General features: G+C 41.1%; 1 protein-coding gene and 1 long non-coding RNA gene across 2 annotated transcripts; one reads left to right on the forward strand and one right to left on the reverse strand.

Moving 5' to 3' along the window:
- Nucleotides 1-736: 736 nt before the first annotated feature.
- On the reverse strand, nt 737-17,870 carry LOC131487644 (uncharacterized). Its single transcript, XR_009249864.1, has 3 exons — nt 17,349-17,870; nt 6,885-7,196; nt 737-900 (listed from the first exon to the last, which is right to left on the reverse strand). It is a non-coding gene; the product is annotated as an uncharacterized LOC131487644 (long non-coding RNA).
- On the forward strand, nt 8,785-10,213 carry LOC131487633 (high mobility group protein B1). The gene is made up of 2 exons (XM_058688523.1): nt 8,785-9,032; nt 9,258-10,213. Exons 1-2 carry the CDS (start codon nt 8,883-8,885, stop codon nt 9,753-9,755), a joined length of 648 nt encoding a protein of 215 aa, XP_058544506.1. The 5' UTR covers nt 8,785-8,882; the 3' UTR covers nt 9,756-10,213.
- Nucleotides 17,871-18,860: the final 990 nt, after the last annotated feature.

The following is an 18,860-nucleotide window of genomic DNA, read 5'->3' on the forward strand; positions in this document are numbered from 1 at the left end:
ATTCAATCCTTCAGGTTATCTTAGTTTACATCCCAAATATACGATACAGTCCATATGGACACGAAATACCCATTATAGTGCTGTGTATTTAGTTTAGAGATTGATAAGTAATGACACCCTTTTTTTCCTTGCTGAAGTTTGAATCGCAGTAAGAAATAAGATGTAGAAATCACACAGATGAAGATTCAAATACAAGTTTACCCAAAAAGTTGTTTTGGAAACGTGGCTGAGGTTTGCAGCAACAAGGAACTTCCTAGTATTGCACTCCAGAATTAGGCTGATTTCAGCCTCACCTTTCTCTGTCTACAAGAATGGAGTTTGTCCCACTACATTTACTGTGTGATAGAGAACAGCCCAGAATAAATGGCTGTCTTCAGTTAGACAAATCCCAAATAGAAAAGAAAAAAGGAAGTGGCTGAGCCCAGAATTTTTTCTCTCAAATTTATCAGACTGGTTACTCCTTCCTACCCCAGGGAGGAGTTAGTGAGAAAGGGGAGATCAGCCATGAATATTACTCTAAGGAAGTTTCATGTGCAGTGTGACAAAGCTTTCTTGTCGTCAGTGGTACTCGATAGGTATTTGTTAGTGGATTTCTTTTAATACCTTGCATTGCATCAGGACACTGTGATTTTTAATACTTAAGTGGGATGTTATATAGCTATAACTTCAACCAGTTAAATTAGTATATATCATTGTATAGTTACATTTTGCTGTGCAAGAAAGTACCCCCAAAGGCTTAAACCATAGATATTTATTATTAAACACAGTTTCTGATGGGTAGGAATCTGGAAGTATTTTAGCTGGGTGGTTCCAATTCAGAGTCTCATGTGATTGCAGTTGTCTGAAAGCTGCATGAATGTCCCTTGACATGACAGCTAGCTTTCCACCAGAGTAGGTGATCTGAAAGAGAGGCGGAAACCATAGTGTCTTTTATAACCTGGCTTTAGAAGTAATATACCATTTGGGGCACCTGGGTGACTCAGTCATTTAAGTGTTGAACTCTTGATTTTGGCTCAGGTCATGATCTCATGGTTATAAGATTCAGCCCTGTGTCAGGCTGAGCATGGAACCTGCTTAAGATTCTCTCCCTTCTTCTCCCCCCCACCCCCACCCCATCCCATGCATGCTCTCTCTCAAAAAAAAAAAAAAAAAAAAAAATTATGCCATCACTCTCCTGCACAGACCCACCCTGATCTACTGTGGGAGGGACCCACACGAGGGTGTGAATACTTGGAGGCAGGGCTTGCTAGAGGCCATCTTGAAGCTGGCTGCCACAGTTATATAACATGTTAGTTTGATTTTGTTACTTCACTTTGCTTCATTTGAGATCAAATGATTGAGTAACATAGTTTCCTAGCTGGAGAATAGGTTGAGAGGATAATTTTCTGCTGCTGGCCCCTCCTTCTCATCTAGCTCCATCTAAATGAGAAGTTTACATAACGTGATCAGGGACTACCAGTGGTTTTTATGATCTTCCAGACAGTCTGAAAGTTGAGATGACCTACAGGCAGACTTATAATTACAGGTGATAATAGCTACAATTTTTATTTTAACATGAATTAATTTACTTCTGGGAGGTGCTTCATGAAGTCTGGTCCCTAGCTTCTAATTTATTGAAGTAAGGGGTTTTTTGCAGTAGTAATCAGAATGAGGTGGGACTAGGTGGCTAGTGAAGGTCATTTACCTCGCTGAAATAAACCATAGGCCCAAAAGGGTTGAAAAATATCACTTAAAATAAGCATCAGTGGTTTGATTAAAATTCTAATGCAAAGCACTAAAGAAGTCCAAGTAAGTGCAAGGAAATGGTTAAAAATCATTAACCGTTCTGGGGCTCCTGGCTGCCTCTGTCGGTAGAGCTTGTGACTCTTGATCACAGAGTTGTGAGTTCGAGCCCCATGAAATCTTTGGGAAAAAATCATTAACCATTTTATTTTAGTCATTTATTTCACCATGTGCGATGAGCTCTTATGAACTCGTAAATGAGATGAATTCATTTATTTTATGATATTTCATATGCCATGCTAAATGCAGCTTTTGTAACATAGCAAAAAATAAATAGCAATGTAAGGGGGAACATGAAACATTTATTGGAGCAAACAGTATAAAATTTGTATACTGTTTAATCATTTGTATAAAATCATTCTGTTTCTAATGCTTTCTAACACTGTGGAAAAGACAATTTTAAGACTGTGGCAGAAAATGTTTTATGACAAATTGATAATGCCTAAATGTTCTTTAGAATTCTAGTCCTAAACATTGTTGGGTCAGTTTGCATTTTAACTTGCTTGAAGAACGTCCATTAAGTTGTGTAAAGCATTTATGCCTGACTGACCAGTTATAGAAGGCCAAATACAAGTTTAATCAAATCTTGCATCTGTATTTAAGTTCTTTACTACATAGAATGGTGTATAGAGCACACCAGCACCAGACTGTGCACTCTTTTGGCTGTTGTAATTTCTGGTCACGTGGGCATATTTCACAGCAGCTTTCACCCTCAATTATTAGGAGGCACTATTTTGCTAATCAGGAAAGAAATTTCAGAGAATTCATTTTACTTTCCAAATGTAGTTTGTTGTGCTTAACCAATAAAATGTTTGGTGTCAGTACTGATTAGCTTTAGGATGAGATCCCCATGATTCTTATAGTGAGAGGCTGTAGTCTATTTTTTCTGACTATGGAATGTATAAACCCTGTAAGTTGCTCAGTTGAGTCTTTAGAGCTTACAGGAGGCAGTTAAATGGAAAAAAAAATCCTGGAATAAATTGAGAATTTTTGTAAAATGAAAGGGCAGAGAGATACAGAAACTTGGGAAGTGTTAATTTTAGGATATTATGCCAAGAATAATGAATGTATTTACTACTTTTTACAAACTCTTCCCTTCCAGGACAGAAGAACAAGTTAAGTGGCTTCACCAGGAATCAGTCAGGTCCATTCTGTAAGACAGGTCTTTTCAAAAACTCATTAAGAGACACCAAAGGAACATGATAACCAAATGTAATGCGTAGACTTTGATTAAATCCTGGTTTGAGGGGCGCCTGGGTGGCTCAGTCGGTTAAGCGTCCGACTTCGGCTCAGGTCACGATCTCGCGGTATGTGAGTTCGAGCCCCGCGTCGGGCTCTGTGCTGACTGCTCAGAGCCTGGAGCCTGCTTCCGATTCTGTGTCTCCCTCTCTCTCTGCCCCTCCCCCGTTCATGCTCTGTCTCTCTCTGTCTCAAAAATAAATAAACATTAAAAAAAAATTAAAAAAAAATCCTGGTTTGAGAAAAACTGCTGCAAAACCTATTTGGGGGGGATTTTAATATGCCTAGCAACAAGCTGTATTTGGGAGTATACATTTTATTTTCCTAGATGTGTTGTTAATGGTCATTACGTTTGTGTCGGAGAATTGCCGTTCTTTTTTTTTTTTTAGGAGATGTATCTGAAGTATATTTAGAGATGAAGTTACCTTCAGTGTTCGGGAGGGTGTGTGTGTGTGTGTGTGTGTGTGTGTGTACATGTGTACAAATAGGAAAAACACATGATAGTGTTAAATGTTGAGTCTGTTGTAGATATAAGCAGTTTTGTCATACCGTCAAGTTTTCTGAAGGTTCGAACATGTACCATAAGTTGGCAGGGAAAAAATCCTCCTCCGGATATTACCTGTTTTTTTACTCAGCTTTACAAAGACCGCAAGAGAGCGTATCACTGCTTACAGCCACTGTCTCTACCTTCCTCTGCTATGAACTCTTTGGCATCCAGGCCAGTCAGGCTTTCATTCCTGCCTCCCACCGGCACTGTTCATTTCCACATCAGCATCGACATCCGTGTTGCCAGATCTTGTGGTCATTTCTCAGCCCTCACTTTCCCTTTCCCTCTCAGCAGCGTTTGACACAGCTCCTCGTTCTCACTTAGTCTTGGTTCTCTTGCCTCAGTCCTTCTCCTTTGCCTTTTTAGTAGTTGATGCTGATTCCCCTCCCCTTTAAGCATTGAAATGCCTCGGAACCCAGATCTTGTCTCAGTTTTCATTCCCTCCCTAACTAATCTTCTCCTGTCCTGTAGCTGTTAGTACTGTATAGATGCTGAAACTCCCAAGTGCCTGTCTCCAGCCCCAGCCTCTGCCCAGAGCTTCAGGCTCACGTATCGATCTGCCTACTTGATACGTTCACTTGACGCCAGGTAGATAGACAAAGTTCAACATTTAATATGTCTAAAAGTGAATTGCTTGAGTCTCATCAGTCACTTCTCACCTGCAAACAAAGCAGAGCACCTCCTCCCTACTCAGTGCTTCCACATTCTTCCTCCTCTCAATACTAGGCACTTCATTCTTACAGTTGCTCAAGTGAGAAAGCTTGATATCCTCTCTGCCTCTTTTTCCCTCATACTATACGTTTAATCCCACAACACATACAGTCAGCTCTACTTTTTTTTAAAATGTATTTATTCTTTTTTGAGAGAGAGCGCACGCCCACGAGAGTGGGGGAGAGGCAGAGAGAGAGGGAGTACAGAGCCTGATGTGGGGCTTGAACTCATGAATCCTGAGATCATAACCTGAGCTGAAATGAAGAGTCTGTTGCTTAACCAACCGAGCCACTCAGGTATCCCCAGTCAGCTCTACCTTTTTTTTTTTTTTTAAGTTTATTTATTTATTCTGAGAGAGAGAGAGAGAGAGAGAGAGCAGCATGAATGGGAGAGGGACAGAGAATCCCAAGCAGGCTCTACACTGCACAGAACCCAATGCAGGGCTCGATCTCACAAACCGTGAGATCATGACCTGAGTCGAAACCAAGAGTCAGACCCTTAACCAGCTGAGCCACCCAGGTGGCCCCTCTCCTTTTAAAATCTATCCAGAACTAAGCACGTCTTGAACTGTCACCACGACCATCTTAATCCATGCCACCATTCTATGACAGATGAGAACAGTTTCTCAAACTCAGCCCTATCGACATTTGCAGCCAGTAGTTCTTTTTGGGGGGATGGGCTGACGCATGCATTGTAGGATACTTCGTGGTATCACTAGCCTTTACCCACTAGACACAAGTAGCAAGTGCCTCTCACAGTTGTGACCACCAAAAATGTCACCAGACATTGCTAAAATGTCCCCTTGGGAGCAAAATTGCCTCCAGTTGAGGACCATTGGATTATAGCAATAGTCTCCTCTTCTCCCTACTTCCTTCCCTCCCCACGGTTTATTCTCCATCTGCCAACCAGCGTATCACTAAAAACATCAGTAAGGTCATGTCATTTCTTTGCTCAAAACATTCCAGTGGCTTCCCTTCTCACTAGGCTCAAAATCTATACGTGCCTACAGATTCCTTCTCTACACACGTGCACACACACACCCCTGTTGGAGAGCAGTTTATTGCCATTGTTTAAAGCTTTTTCTCTTTATGCAAATGGAAAAGGACACCCCTTTCACTAGGTAGATGCAGCCCTTTATGCTACTTTATTTTTCTTTACTGCATCATATGCCAGTTTACGTGTTGTATTTATTGAGTGAATAGTAAAATAAGTACAATTGTAATAAGGTATACAAAGTCTACGATTTTAATAATATGGACAGTTGTACATAATACAAATATAGCCAAAATAAGTGCTGAAATTTCAAGAAAGGCTTAGCACCTAACCTAGCCCAGAGATTTTTAAAAGGTCTCTCAGAAGAAACGATGTCCAAATAAGACTTCATCTGGTAGTGGGGCGCCTGGGTGGCTCGGTTGGTTAAGCGTCCGACTTCGGCCTAGGTCATGATCTCGCGATTCGTGAGTTTGAGCCCCGCGTCGGGCTTGGTGCTGACAGCTCGGAGCCTGGAGCCCGCTTCCAGATTCTGTGTCTCCCTCTCTCTCTGCCCCTCCCCGATCATGCTCTGTCTCTCTCTGTTTCTCAAAAATAAATAAATGTTCAAAAAAAATTATAATAAAAAAAAAGACTTCGTCTGGTAGTATAGAAGGAGAGAAAGGTATTCACAATAGAGGGAGAAGAGAAAGAGAGGAGCAAATGATTAGTTCCGTTTCAAACTGACTCTGGGGTCCCTCCGTGAGATTATTCCATCAGGCAGTTAAGAGATGTGAGTCTTGATCTCAAGAGAGACATCTGGGCTGTAGATACAGATTTGGGAATAATCAATAAGTAGGCAGAAATGAGAATGTTTACATGTCATAATTGGAAGGATAACCTTGAAACGTAGTCTGATAAACTGAGGACATTCCTGATCATGTGCCACAGGGGAGAATGTAGATGAGAGACTGACGGTGTGCCTCTCGAAGACAAGGGAAATGAATGAGTTAGGGTCAGTTAGATCACTTGTACTTTAGAACTCCTTACCTCACTTCAGCCTGGTTTAAACTAAATAATCGTTCTTCCTCAGGGCTTATCAAGAGTGTTGATCACATCAGACAAACAGAGCCTGCAGGTTGGGAGATACAAGTTCTAAGACTCTACATTTTCTGCCTTTAGAAAAATCAGTTTTTCTCTTTTTTTTCTTCTAAGATTTTATTAAATTCAAGTTAACCTATAGTGTAGTGTTTCTCAGATGTAGAGCTCAGTGATTCATCACTTACATACAGCACCCAGTGCTCATCACAGCTGCCCTCCTTGATGCCCATCACCAGCCCCCAACAGCTCCCCTCCAGCAGCCCTTAGTTTGTTCTCTGTAGTCAAGAGTGTCTTACGGTTTGCCTAGGAAAATCAGTTTTTCAAACTTGGAAATTTGGGGGTGTGAAACCTTTAGGGTGTGGATTATGAAGTTCTTGTCTCATTCTTCTACTTTGAACTTGGAGTAGTAAACTAACATGTTTTAGTCTAATGGTCATTTGTTATACAGCAAACTGCTCCACAATTTTGTGGCTTTAAAAAATGTTTATTTCTCACAATTCTGTATGTAACTGTACAGTTTTTCTGCCGGTCTCACCTGGATCCACTCACACAGCTGCGGTTAGCTGGCAGCTGGCCCGGGGCAGAAGGGTCTAAGACGGCTGCGCTGACATATCTGAGGCCAGGGTGCTTCCTGCCAGCTGGGCATCTCTCTCTGTCTCCGAGCAGGGTCTCTTCATTCGTACTCTCCCTTGGGCTTCCTACCATGGCAGCAGAGTATTCCAAGAGGGCAAAAGCAGAAGGCTACAAGGCTTCTTAAAGCTGGTCTCACAAGTGGTTTGCTATCGGTTCTCTTGCATTCTGCCACACTGTCGTGTGTGCTGATTCTCATGTAAACCTCACAACAGTGCTACAAAAAGTAAATATCATTATTATCTTCATTTTCAAAATGAGAAAACTAAAGCTCAGCACCAGTAGTTTGACCACAGGCACCAGACGAGCAAGCCACGGAGCAAAACATGGGTTTCAGTCTCTCCTTACCAACCAGCAAACTCTGTGATGTTAATTTATCTGAGCCTGACTCCTCGTCTGTAAAATGAGGGTACTACTACTCTACAGACTTATTTTCAGGATTGAATGATTCGCTTTCTAAAGTACTGAGCAAAAGCAGTTCAAGATAGCAGCGTAGGAAGGTCCTAAACTCTTGTCCTCCCACAGACACACCAGATCTACAGCTACATGTGGAACAGTTCCAGAGACGGCACCTCTACGGCAAAGGATAAAAGGGCCACATAGAGACCGGTAGGAGAGGCAGAGGTGTAGTCTCGCTGAACACCCCCATCTCCAGCACAGCAGCCCACAGCCAGAAGACAGCCCACAAATACGGCACTTCTCCCTGAGGAGCAAGGGATTCCTGCCTCACGTTAGTCCCCCCAACTCTTGTGATCCGCGTCGAAGAGACACACCTTTAAAACAACTGGCGTTTAAAACCAGCGAGGCTTACATGTCTAGGAGAACCAAAAGGCTGCTAGGAACTGAGATCCTTTCTTAAGGGTCTTGTATGCAGAGTCACTCACCCCATGGCCCGGCACAAAAGCAGCGGTTTGAAAAGCACCTAGACTTGATATGAAGGAGCTTCGTTTGCTAATCTTGAAGCATCTGCCAGAGGAGTAGGGACTTGTCGCAGCTTCCTCTGGGGACAGAGGCACTGGCAGGTGCCATTTTTGTGCTCTCCTACCTTGCTGGCACCAGCAGGCACGTAACAGTCACGGCACTCTTCTGCCCCACTAAAGCTGGCAAGCATACCCAGTCCACGTGCTCCCCCACTACATTGCTAAAGCTGGCAGGCGTGCCCTACCCCTGTGCTCTCCGGCTGCCTTTTTAAAGCTGGCAGGTGCATGGTCCACACAGAGGACGCCCCTTGATTGCCTGGCTGTGGAAAAGACACTCAGATCCAGGAAGCCCAGAAAGTTCCAAATAAGATGACCCCAGAGAGTTCTACACCAAGACAAATGGTAATTGAAATGTCAAAAGTTAAAGAGAATCTTAAAAGCAGCAAGAGAAAAACAACATGTTACGGACGAGGGAACCTCTGTGCAACTATCAGCAGGGTTTTTTTGGCCAAAACTTTGCAGGCCAAGGGAGTGGCATGATATAATCAAAGTTCTGAATGAAAAAAAACTTCCAACCAAGAATGCTTTACCCAGCAAGGTTATCATTCAGAATTAAGGAGGGGATAAAGAGTTTTCCAGACAAGGAAATACTGAAGGAATTCATCATTAAACTGGCTTTACAAGAAGTGTTAAAGGAATTTCTTCAAGCTGAAAAGAAAGGGCACTAAGAAAACATATAAAAGTAAAAAATCTCACTGGTAAAGGTAAATATGTAGTAAAGGTAGTGGATTAATTACTTAGAAAGCTAGTATGAAGGCTAAAAGACAAGTAGTAAACAGTAACAAATTTAATAGTTAAGGAATACACAATTAAAAGATATAAAATGTGGCAGTACATTGAGCTCCATAGAGACAGCGCCAGGGCAAGTGAGAGCCAGACGGGCACTGGGCGACTCTGTGCCTCGCTGAGGAAAATAATTAAACATGGGCAAAGGAGATCCTAAGAAGCCGAGAGGCAAAATGTCATCATATGCATTCTTTGTGCAAACTTGCCGAGAGGAGCACAAGAAGAAGCACCCAGATGCTTCAGTCAACTTCTCAGAGTTTTCTAAGAAGTGCTCAGAGAGGTGGAAGGTAAGGGGGCTTAAAACATAATTGAGGGATTTTTAAAAACTTAAATCCAAATCAAGGTCTTTGAAAAGCCTCGGGTGCCACTTGCATAACGTGAGTAGGGATGTTAGAACAGGCCGCTGAGTGAGTACATGGCAAAGGATGCCGGTTTTAGTCCTGTTAGTACTTTTGCGACAGTTTAGTAGGATTTGGGTTACCGATTTCAGTTTACAAATGATTCTTTTGTAGACCATGTCTGCTAAAGAGAAAGGAAAGTTTGAAGACATGGCAAAGGCGGACAAGGCCCGTTATGAAAGAGAAATGAAAACTTATATCCCCCCTAAAGGGGAAACAAAAAAGAAGTTCAAGGATCCCAATGCACCCAAGAGGCCTCCTTCGGCCTTTTTCTTGTTTTGTTCTGAGTATCGCCCAAAAATCAAAGGAGAACATCCTGGCCTATCCATTGGTGATGTTGCAAAGAAACTGGGAGAGATGTGGAATAACACCGCTGCAGATGACAAGCAGCCTTATGAGAAGAAGGCTGCGAAGCTGAAGGAAAAATATGAAAAGGATATTGCTGCATACCGAGCTAAAGGAAAGCCTGACGCGGCAAAAAAGGGAGTCGTCAAGGCTGAAAAAAGCAAGAAAAAGAAGGAAGAGGAGGAGGACGAGGAAGATGAAGAGGATGAGGAAGAGGAGGAAGATGAAGAAGATGAAGAAGAAGAAGAAGATGATGATGACGAATAAGTTGGTTCTAGCGCAGTTTTTTTTTTCTTGTCTATAAAGCATTTAACCCCCCTGTACACAACTCACTCCTTTTAAAGAAAAAAATTGAAATGTAAGGCTGTGTAAGATTTGTTTTTAAACTGTACAGTGTCTTTTTTTGTATAGTTAACACACTACCGAATGTGTCTTTAGATAGCCCTGTCCCGGTGGTATTTCCAATAGCCACTAACCTTGCCTGGTACAGTATGGGGGTTGTAAATTGGCATGGAAATTTAAAGCAGGTTCTTGTTGGTGCACAGCACAAATTAGTTACATACGGGGATGGTAGTTTTTCATCTTCAGTTGTCTCTGATGCAGCTTATACGAAATAATTGTTGTTCTGTTAACTGAATACCACTCTGTAATTGCAAAAAAAAAAAAAAAGTTGCAGCTGTTTTGTTGACATTCTGAATGCTTCTAAGTAAATACAATTTTTTTTATTAGAAAAAAAAATAAATAAATAAAAGATCTAAAATGTGACATAAAATAAAACATAGGCAGAGGAATAAAAATGTAGTTTTTTTTTAAATTTTTTTTTTTGAAACGTTTATTTTTGAGACAGAGAGAGACGGAGCATGAACAGGGGAGGGGCAGAGAGAGAGGGAGACACAGAATCTGAAACAGGCTCCAGGCTCTGAGCTGTCAGCACAGAGCCCGACGCGGGGCTTGAACTCACGACCGTGAGATCATGACCTAAGCCGAAGTCGGACGCCCAACCGACCAAGCCACCCAGGCGCCCCTAAAAATGTAGTTTTAGGATGTGTTTAAACTTGCTATCAACTTAGACTGTTAGATATAACATATATAAGTGTAAATCTCATAACCACAGAACAAACTTGTAGAAGTTATATAAAAGATAACAAGAAAGGAATCTAAGCATAACACTATAGAAAGTCATCAAACCACAAGGGAAGAGAGTAAGAGAATAATAAAGGAACAGAGAGGAGCTATGAAACAGAAAACAACAAATGGCAATAAATACACTTACCAATAATTGTATGTAAATATACTATATTCACCAATCAAAAGACACAGAGTAGCTGAATGGGTAAGAAAAACAAGACCCTCCTATATACTACCTGCAAGAGGCTTCACCTGCAAGAACATACAGACTGAAAGTGAAGAGATGGAAAAACATGTTCATATAAATAGCAGCCAGAAGAAAGCTGGGGTAGTTATGTTTCTATCAGAAAAAGAAAAGCTATCTTGATATCTTTTCAAAACATAAACAGAATTGACAGACTTTTAGACTAAGAAAATGAGAGAGGGCTAAAATAAAATCAGAAGTGAAAAAGGAGAAGTTACAACTGCTACCAAAGAAATACAAAGGCTCATAAGGGACTACTATGAATGATCGTATGCCAGCAAATTGGACAACCTAGAAGAAATGGATAAATTTCTAGAAGCATACAATCTTCTAAGACTGAATCATGAAGAAATAGAAAATCTGAATAGACCAGTTACTAGCAAGGAAATTAAGTCAGTAATCAAAAAACTCCCAGCAAAAAGTCCAGGACCAAGCAGCTTCACTAGCGAATTCTACCAGACATTGAAAAAAAGTGGTTTTTTTTTTCTTTCTTCTTTTTTTCTCTGTTTAAGTAGGCTCCACGCTGGGCATGAACTCACAACCCTGAGATCAAGACCCGAGCTGAGATCAAGAGTTGGATGCTTAACTGACTGAGCCACCATGGTGCCCAGGAGATTTTTGTTTTTCAGAGATTTAATACCATTCTCTATCAAAGTCTTCCAAAAAATGGAAGAGGAGGGGACACTTACCACCTCATTTTATAAGGCCAGCATTACCCTGATACCAAAACCAGACAAGATACCATGGAAAAAATACTATAGGCCAATATCCCTGATGAACATAAACGCAACAGTCCTAAACACAGTATTGGTAAACTGGATTCAACATACCTTAAAAGGATCAAATATCATAATCAAGTGGGATTTATTCCAATGATGTAAAGATGGTTGAATATCTGATGATTGCAAATCAATCAACATACACCACATTAACAAAATGAAGAGTAAAAATAATCTAACCACCTCAGTAGGTGCAGAAAAAGCATTTGACAAAATTTAACATCACTTTATGATAAAAACTCCCAACAAATTGGGTATAGAGGGGACATATCTCACCACAATAAAGGCCATATGGTCAATTTGTTTACAGCAAAGGAGCCGAGAATAAACAGTGGGGAACGGACAGTCTCTTCAATAAATGCTGGGAGAACTGGATATCACATGCAAAAGAATGAAAATAGAGTACTGTCTTATACCATAAACAAAAATTAACTCTTAATGGATGACATACTTGAATGTAAGACCTGAAACCATAAAACTCCTAGAAGAAACTATAGATGATAAGCTCCCCAACATCAGTTTTAACGATGATTTTTTTTGGAATTGACCCACAAAGGCAAAGGCAACAAAAGCAAAAGTAAACAAGTGGGACTACATCAGACTAAAAAGCTTCTGCATAGCAAAGGAGATCGTCAATGAAATGAAAAGGCAACCTACTGAACGGGAAAAAATATTTGCAAATCATATATTTGATAAGGGGTTAGTATTATAAAGAATTCATACAACTCAATGGCAGAAAAACAAGCAATCCAATTAAAAAGTGAGCAGAGAACCTGAAGAGACAGTTTTCCAAAGAAGACATACAGATGACCAACAGGCACATGAAAAGATGCTCAAAATTACTCATCATCAAATAAACACAAATCAAAACCACAATGAGGTGTCACCTAACACCTGTTAGAATGGCTGTTATCAAAAAGACAAGATACCAAATGTTGTCAAGGTTATAGAGAAAAAGGAACCCATGTGCATTGTTGGTGGGAATGTAAATTGTTGCAGCCACTGTGGAAAACAGTATGGAGGTTCCTCAGAAAGTTAAAAATAGAACTATTATATATCCAGTAATTTCACTTCAGGGTGTTTATATGAAGAATATGAAAACCATAATTTGAAAAGATAGATGCATCCCTATGCTCACTGCAACAGCATTGCAAAGTATTTACAATAGCCAAGATATGGAAACAAGTGTGATACACACACACACACACACAATGGAATACTGATTGGTCATCTAAATGAAGGAAATCCTGCCATTTGGGACAACATGGATGGGCCTTGAGGGAATTATGCAAAGTAAAATAAATCAGAGAAAGACAAATATCCTATGATTTCACTTATATTTAGAACCTAAAAAAACCAAAAGAAAACTCATAGGTGGAGACAACAGATTGTGGGTTGCCAGAGAGGATGGGTTTTGGGGGGTGGGCAAAATGGGTATGAAAGGGATCAAAAGGTGCAAACTTCTGGGGTGCCTGGGTGGCTCAGTCGGTTAAGCGGCTGACTTCGGCTCAGGTCATGATCTCACAGTCCGTGAGTTCGAGCCCCGCGTCGGGCTCTATGCTGACAGCTCAGAGCCTGGAGCCTGTTTCAAATTCTGTGTCTCCCTCTCTCTGACCCTCCCCTGTTCATGCTCTGTCTCTCCCTGTCTCAAAAATAAATAAAACGTTAAAAAAAAAAAAAGGTGCAAACTTCCAGTTATAAGTAAGTCATGGGTTGTAACGTACAGTATGGTGACTATAGTCAATAATATCATTTTGCATATTTGAAAATTGCTAAAGTTTCACAAGAAAAAATTTTCTTTGGTGACAGATGGTAATTAAACTTACTGTGGTTCAACTGATGAACGGATAAAGATGTGTGCGTATATACAATGGAATATGACTCAACAATCAAAAATAAGATCAAAACAGAAGGGGGCACCTGGGTTGGCTCAGTTAAGCACCTCTCTCTCTCTCTTTTTTTTTTTTTTTTTTTAATGTTTATTTACTTAGAGAGCACAAGTGGAGCAGAGAGTGGGAGAGAGAATCCTGACGCAGGGCTTGATGCAGGGCTTGGACTCATGAACCGTGTGATCATGACCTGAGCGGAGATCAGGAGTCAGATGATCAACTGACTGAGCCACCCAGGCGCTCCAAGTGTCTGACTCTTGATTTCTGCTTAGGTCATGATCTCACAGTTTGTGAGATCAAGCCCCACATTAGGCTCTGTGCTGACATTGCAGAGCCTGCTTTGGATTCTCTCTCTCCCTCCCTCTGTGATCCTGCCCTGCTCGCCCACACTCTCACCCTCCCAAAAATAAATAAATAAAACATTAAAAAGAAAGGCAAACCATAAGAGACTCTTAAATGTAAAGAACAAACTGAAGGTTGCTGGAGGGGAGGTGGGTAGGGGGATGGGCTGAATGGGTGATAGGCATGAAGAAGGGCACTTGTTGGGATGAGCACTGGGTGTTATATGTGATGAATCACTAAATTCTCTGGAAACCAGTACTACACTATACATTAACTTGAATTTAATTTAAAAAAAATTTTTAATGTTTATTTCTGAGACAGAGACAGAGCATGAGTGGGGGAGGGGCAGAGTCAGAGGGAGACACAGAATCCAAAGCAGGCTCCAGGCTCTGAGCGGTCAGCACAGAGCCCGACGCGGGGCTCAAACTCAGAGACCGCGAGGCCATGACCTGAGCCGAAGTCGGTTGCTCAACCGACTGAGCCACCCAGGCACCCCAACTTGAATTTAATTTTAAAAAATGTTTTTTAAATAAACTTACTGTGGTGATCATTTCCCATTGTATATAAATATTAAATTATTATGTTGTACACCTGAAGCTAGGAAGTGTTATATGCCAGTTATACCTCGATTTAAAAAATAATGAAAATTTGGGATGCCTAGGTGTCTTAGTCAGTTGAGTGTCCGACTTTGGCTCAGGTCATGATCTCACAGATTCTGAGTTCGAGCCCCTCATCAGGCTCACTGCTGTCAGCGCAGAGCCCGCTTTGGATCCTCTGTTACCTCTCTCTCTCTCTCTCTCTCTCTCTGGCCCTCCCTGACTTAAGCTCTCACAAAAAAAGAAAAATAATAATAAAAATTAAGCACTTAGCAGAGTGCATGATACAGAACAGAGACTCAAAAATGTTAATTTCACCACCTTCCCCTTATTCTTCTCAAGTTTCTTTATTAGGAGATGTTTTTATGCATGTCATTTGTCTTTTTATCTTAAAACTTATTATTAAGGGAGATGGTCATTAACATTCCAATGTTAGAGGAATAATAAAGAACATTCCATCTGATGGAATTAGTTATTTATTATAACACTGTGATCTTAGCTGTTCTACCCTAAGGTGTTAATGTCTGATGATCACTTAATGTATTACTCTTCCAGAAATTACATTTTCAGAGGAAATAAAATGCCAGTGAAGGAATAGAATAAAAGAATTTTAGGTTTTGTGGCAAGCCAGCGAAGAAGCTAAGATTAGGAAAGGGATCTCTCAGAGGTGTTCCTTGTGGTCTGTCTACAGACCTGGGCCAGCCCTGGCAATTTATCAAGTCAATCATGTATACAACTCATAGATTTGGGTTTGTATAGATAAAAGGGAGAGATTCCTTTTAATGAATTCAGATCACCATGTGGTATTCTTTCATTTGCAGATGTGACATTTAGGTAAACACAGATGCAGTCACTGCTATTAATGCAAACTACAGTGCTGACAAGTTTTGGGCCTGTTACGGGCTGAATTGTGTTCCCTCCCAAATTCATATATCGAAGCTTTAATTCCCAGTACCTCAGAATGTGACTATATTTGGAGGGCAGGTCTTAAAAGGTCATTAAGTTAAAATGAAATCTTCAGGAGGAGCCCTAATCCATTATGACAGGTGTTTTTATAAGGAAAGGAGATTAGAATACAGACCTGCTCATGTGCAGAGGGAAGACCACATGAGGATCCAGTGAGAAAGTGACCATCTACACCCCAAGGAGAAAGGCCTCCGAAGAAACCAAACCTGCTGACACCTTGATCTTGGACTTGTAACCTTCAGAAATAAATTTCTATTGTATTAGCCACTCATGTCTGTAGTCGTATGCTATGGCAGCCCATGCAATCTAATACAGGGGCCATTTCTACCCTTACACCTGATGTTTAATAATTGATATTTTTTCAAAGCCAAAACTTTTTGTTACAGGAACAGAAATCAGGTATGAATTATAGGAAATTTTTCCAAATTAAGTTATGATCTAGTGTTTGAAATAGAATAGATTAGAAGTATCTTCTTATTCTTTATCCTACCACCATGGCTATAATCCTTTTTCCTTTTATTTCTTTACCCTCCTTCACCCTACCCTATCCAACCCTATCCAACACACATCCGCTCCACGTAGCTGGCTCTTTTACCTTCAGTCTTTATATTTTCAGATATGTTCTCTTAACAGGCTTTAGTTCTTTTCCCTAAACAGCAGGAAAGTCATCCATGTTGTTTTTAGTCTTCACTTTGTAGAAGAAACACTTGAATAGCCCAGTTGAAGGAGGAGAGAGAGCCTTAACATTTATGGAGTGACTATTTTATGCTAGGTGCTAGGTTATTCACTTTACATAAACCATTTAGTGAGAAAACAGCAGTGGCCCAATTTAGAAAAAGAGGAGGGGTGCATGGGTGGCTCAGTCGGTTGAGGGTCCGACTCTTGATTTCAGTTCAGGTCATGATCTCGTGGTTCGTGGTATTGAGCCCTGCATTGGGCTCCATGGTGTCTCTCCCTCTCTCTGTCTCTCTCTCTCTGCCCCTCCCCTGCTCATGAGTTCTCTCTCTCTCACTCGCTGTCTCTCAAAAAAATTTTTAAGAAAGAGAAGGAATGGGGTGCCTGGGTGGCTCAGTCAGTTAAGTGTCGTCCTTTGGCTTAGGTCATAATCTCACAGTTCGTGGGTTTGAGCCCTGCATCCGGCTCTGTGCTGACAGCTCAGAACCTGGAGCCTGCTTCAGATTCAGTGACTCCCTCTCTCTCTCTGCCCCTCCCCACTCCTGCTCTGTCTCCATGTCTCAAAAATGAATAAACATTAAAAATAATAATAAAGGGAAGGAAAAGCAACAGTAATAGACTCGTGACATCATTTCGGAATGTTAAGTCTCTGGCCATTGCCCTACTTTCTGTATACTTAGCCCTGCCGCTATCAGATCCACAATACCTGATGGCTATGAAAAGCACCTTAACTATTTAAACCCCTAGATGTCAGTCATTTTGTGAGCTATGAAAGCTGCATATCCTTGGGGTATCTTTGGGGAGTGGCCCTGGAAATAGAATGGGGGTACTAATCCTTCTGAGAATCTGTCACTGACAGTCATTAGTAATTTGTGTGTGCATGCCCCTTAGTGGAGAGTAACCAAAGGAAAAATGGAAAAAGTTGCTATCCTTTGGACTACTCTAATAGTTACAATAGTAACAGTAGTCAAGAAGGGACAGCTAGCCCTAAGGATATTGGAAGCATGCCTGGTCTGGTGTAAAATATCTTTCACCTACTTGTGAAAAAAAAAAGTTTGAAATGGTTTCCCTTGGGCTTGGAATTCTGAAGAAAAGGAGCCTAAGGTTGTGTTAGCCCTCTACATCAGGGTTCAGCGAACTGTGGGTCCAGTTTAGCCTGAGCCCTGTTTTTGTACATCCCTTCGCCTAAGAAGGAATTTTACGTTTTTAAAGAGTTGTTAAAAAATTACAATATGACAGACCTTACGTGGCCCACAAAGCCTAAAACATTTACTGTCTGTTCCTGCAGGAAAAGTTTGTCATCCCTTGCATATCATTGTAGAGGATCCGTTTTGCATTTTCCATTGAAAGACTGGTGGTATACTGCAAACTACTGAATACAAGAATTTTTTCTGAACACTTGTCTTTCATAGAATTCTTCAATTTTAGACCCTATAAAATACTGGCAAGTTCTCTCTCACGTCTTAGTTTGTGAGGGCTGCTGGAATATAATACCGCAAATTGGTGGCTTAAGAGAAATGCATTGTTCATATTGTGTCACAGTTCTGGAGGCTGGATGTCTAAAACCAGTGTGTCGGTGTGGATGGTTCATTGTGAGGAAGAATCTGTTCCGTGTCTCTTCCTAGCTCTTGATGGTTTCCTTGCAGACTTCATTGGTCCTTGGCTTATAGACCTAGTGCCCCGATCTCTGTCTCCATGTTCACGTGGCATTCTCCTGGTATTTCTGTCTCTATGTCCAAACTTCCCCCTTTTTACATGGACACGGTCATATTGGTGTAGGGCCCACCTTTGTGACCTCATCTTAACTTTATTATCTGCTGAGAGCCTATTTCCATATAAGGTCACATTCACGGTACTGAGGCTTAGGATCGCAGCATCTTTTTGGAGAACTCCGTTAGACCCAAAACATTTTCTAATCGTTTTACAGATAAGAGCACCGAAGCCAAGAAAGTGTAAAGAAGTCATTCAGGTTCTATAGCTATCTAGGAGCAGGACTAGTATTAAAATGTAGATCCTCTCACTGGTCCACTTCTTGTTCACCTACATGCTTTACACCATCAGACACAATTGTAGAATAATGAGGTTCATATCAAGTCTGTCGTACTTGCTTATACTAGTTGGATTATTCCAGTTGTCTTTTAGGTGTTTTGCAGTAATCACAGATAATAAGTTATAGATGGATCAGAATTAATCCATAATTTCCATTACAGAAACCAGCGCATCTTGTACCAATTTTTGTGGAAAACCATCTTTGTGGGGCGCCTGGGTGGCTTGTCGATTGGGCGTCAGACTTCGGCTCGGGTCATGATCTCACAGTTTGTGGGTTTGAGCCCCGCATCGGGCTCTGTGCTGACAGCTCGGAGCCTGGAGCCTGCTTCGGATTCTGTGTCTCCCTCTCTCTCTCTGCTCCTCCCCCGCTCACACTCTGTCTCTCGCTCTCAAAAATAAATAAAACATTGGAAAAAAAATTTTTAATAAACAAACCATCTTTGTATAATGCCTAGTGAAATAAGTCTGTCAGAGAAAGATAGATACCATATGATTTTATTCACGTGAAATTTAAGAAAGAAAACAGATGAACAAAGAAAAAGAGACAAACCCCAAAACAGACCCTTAACTATAGAGAACAAACAGATGGTTACCAGAGGGGCGGTGGGTGGGGGGATGGATGAAATAAGTGAAGCAGATTAAGAAATACACTTCCCACGATGAGCAGAGTAATCTATAGAATTGTTAAAACCACATATTGTACA

The sequence above is a fragment of the Neofelis nebulosa genome, chromosome 1, assembly GCF_028018385.1.
Source record: "Neofelis nebulosa isolate mNeoNeb1 chromosome 1, mNeoNeb1.pri, whole genome shotgun sequence".
NCBI lineage: Eukaryota > Metazoa > Chordata > Mammalia > Carnivora > Felidae > Neofelis > Neofelis nebulosa.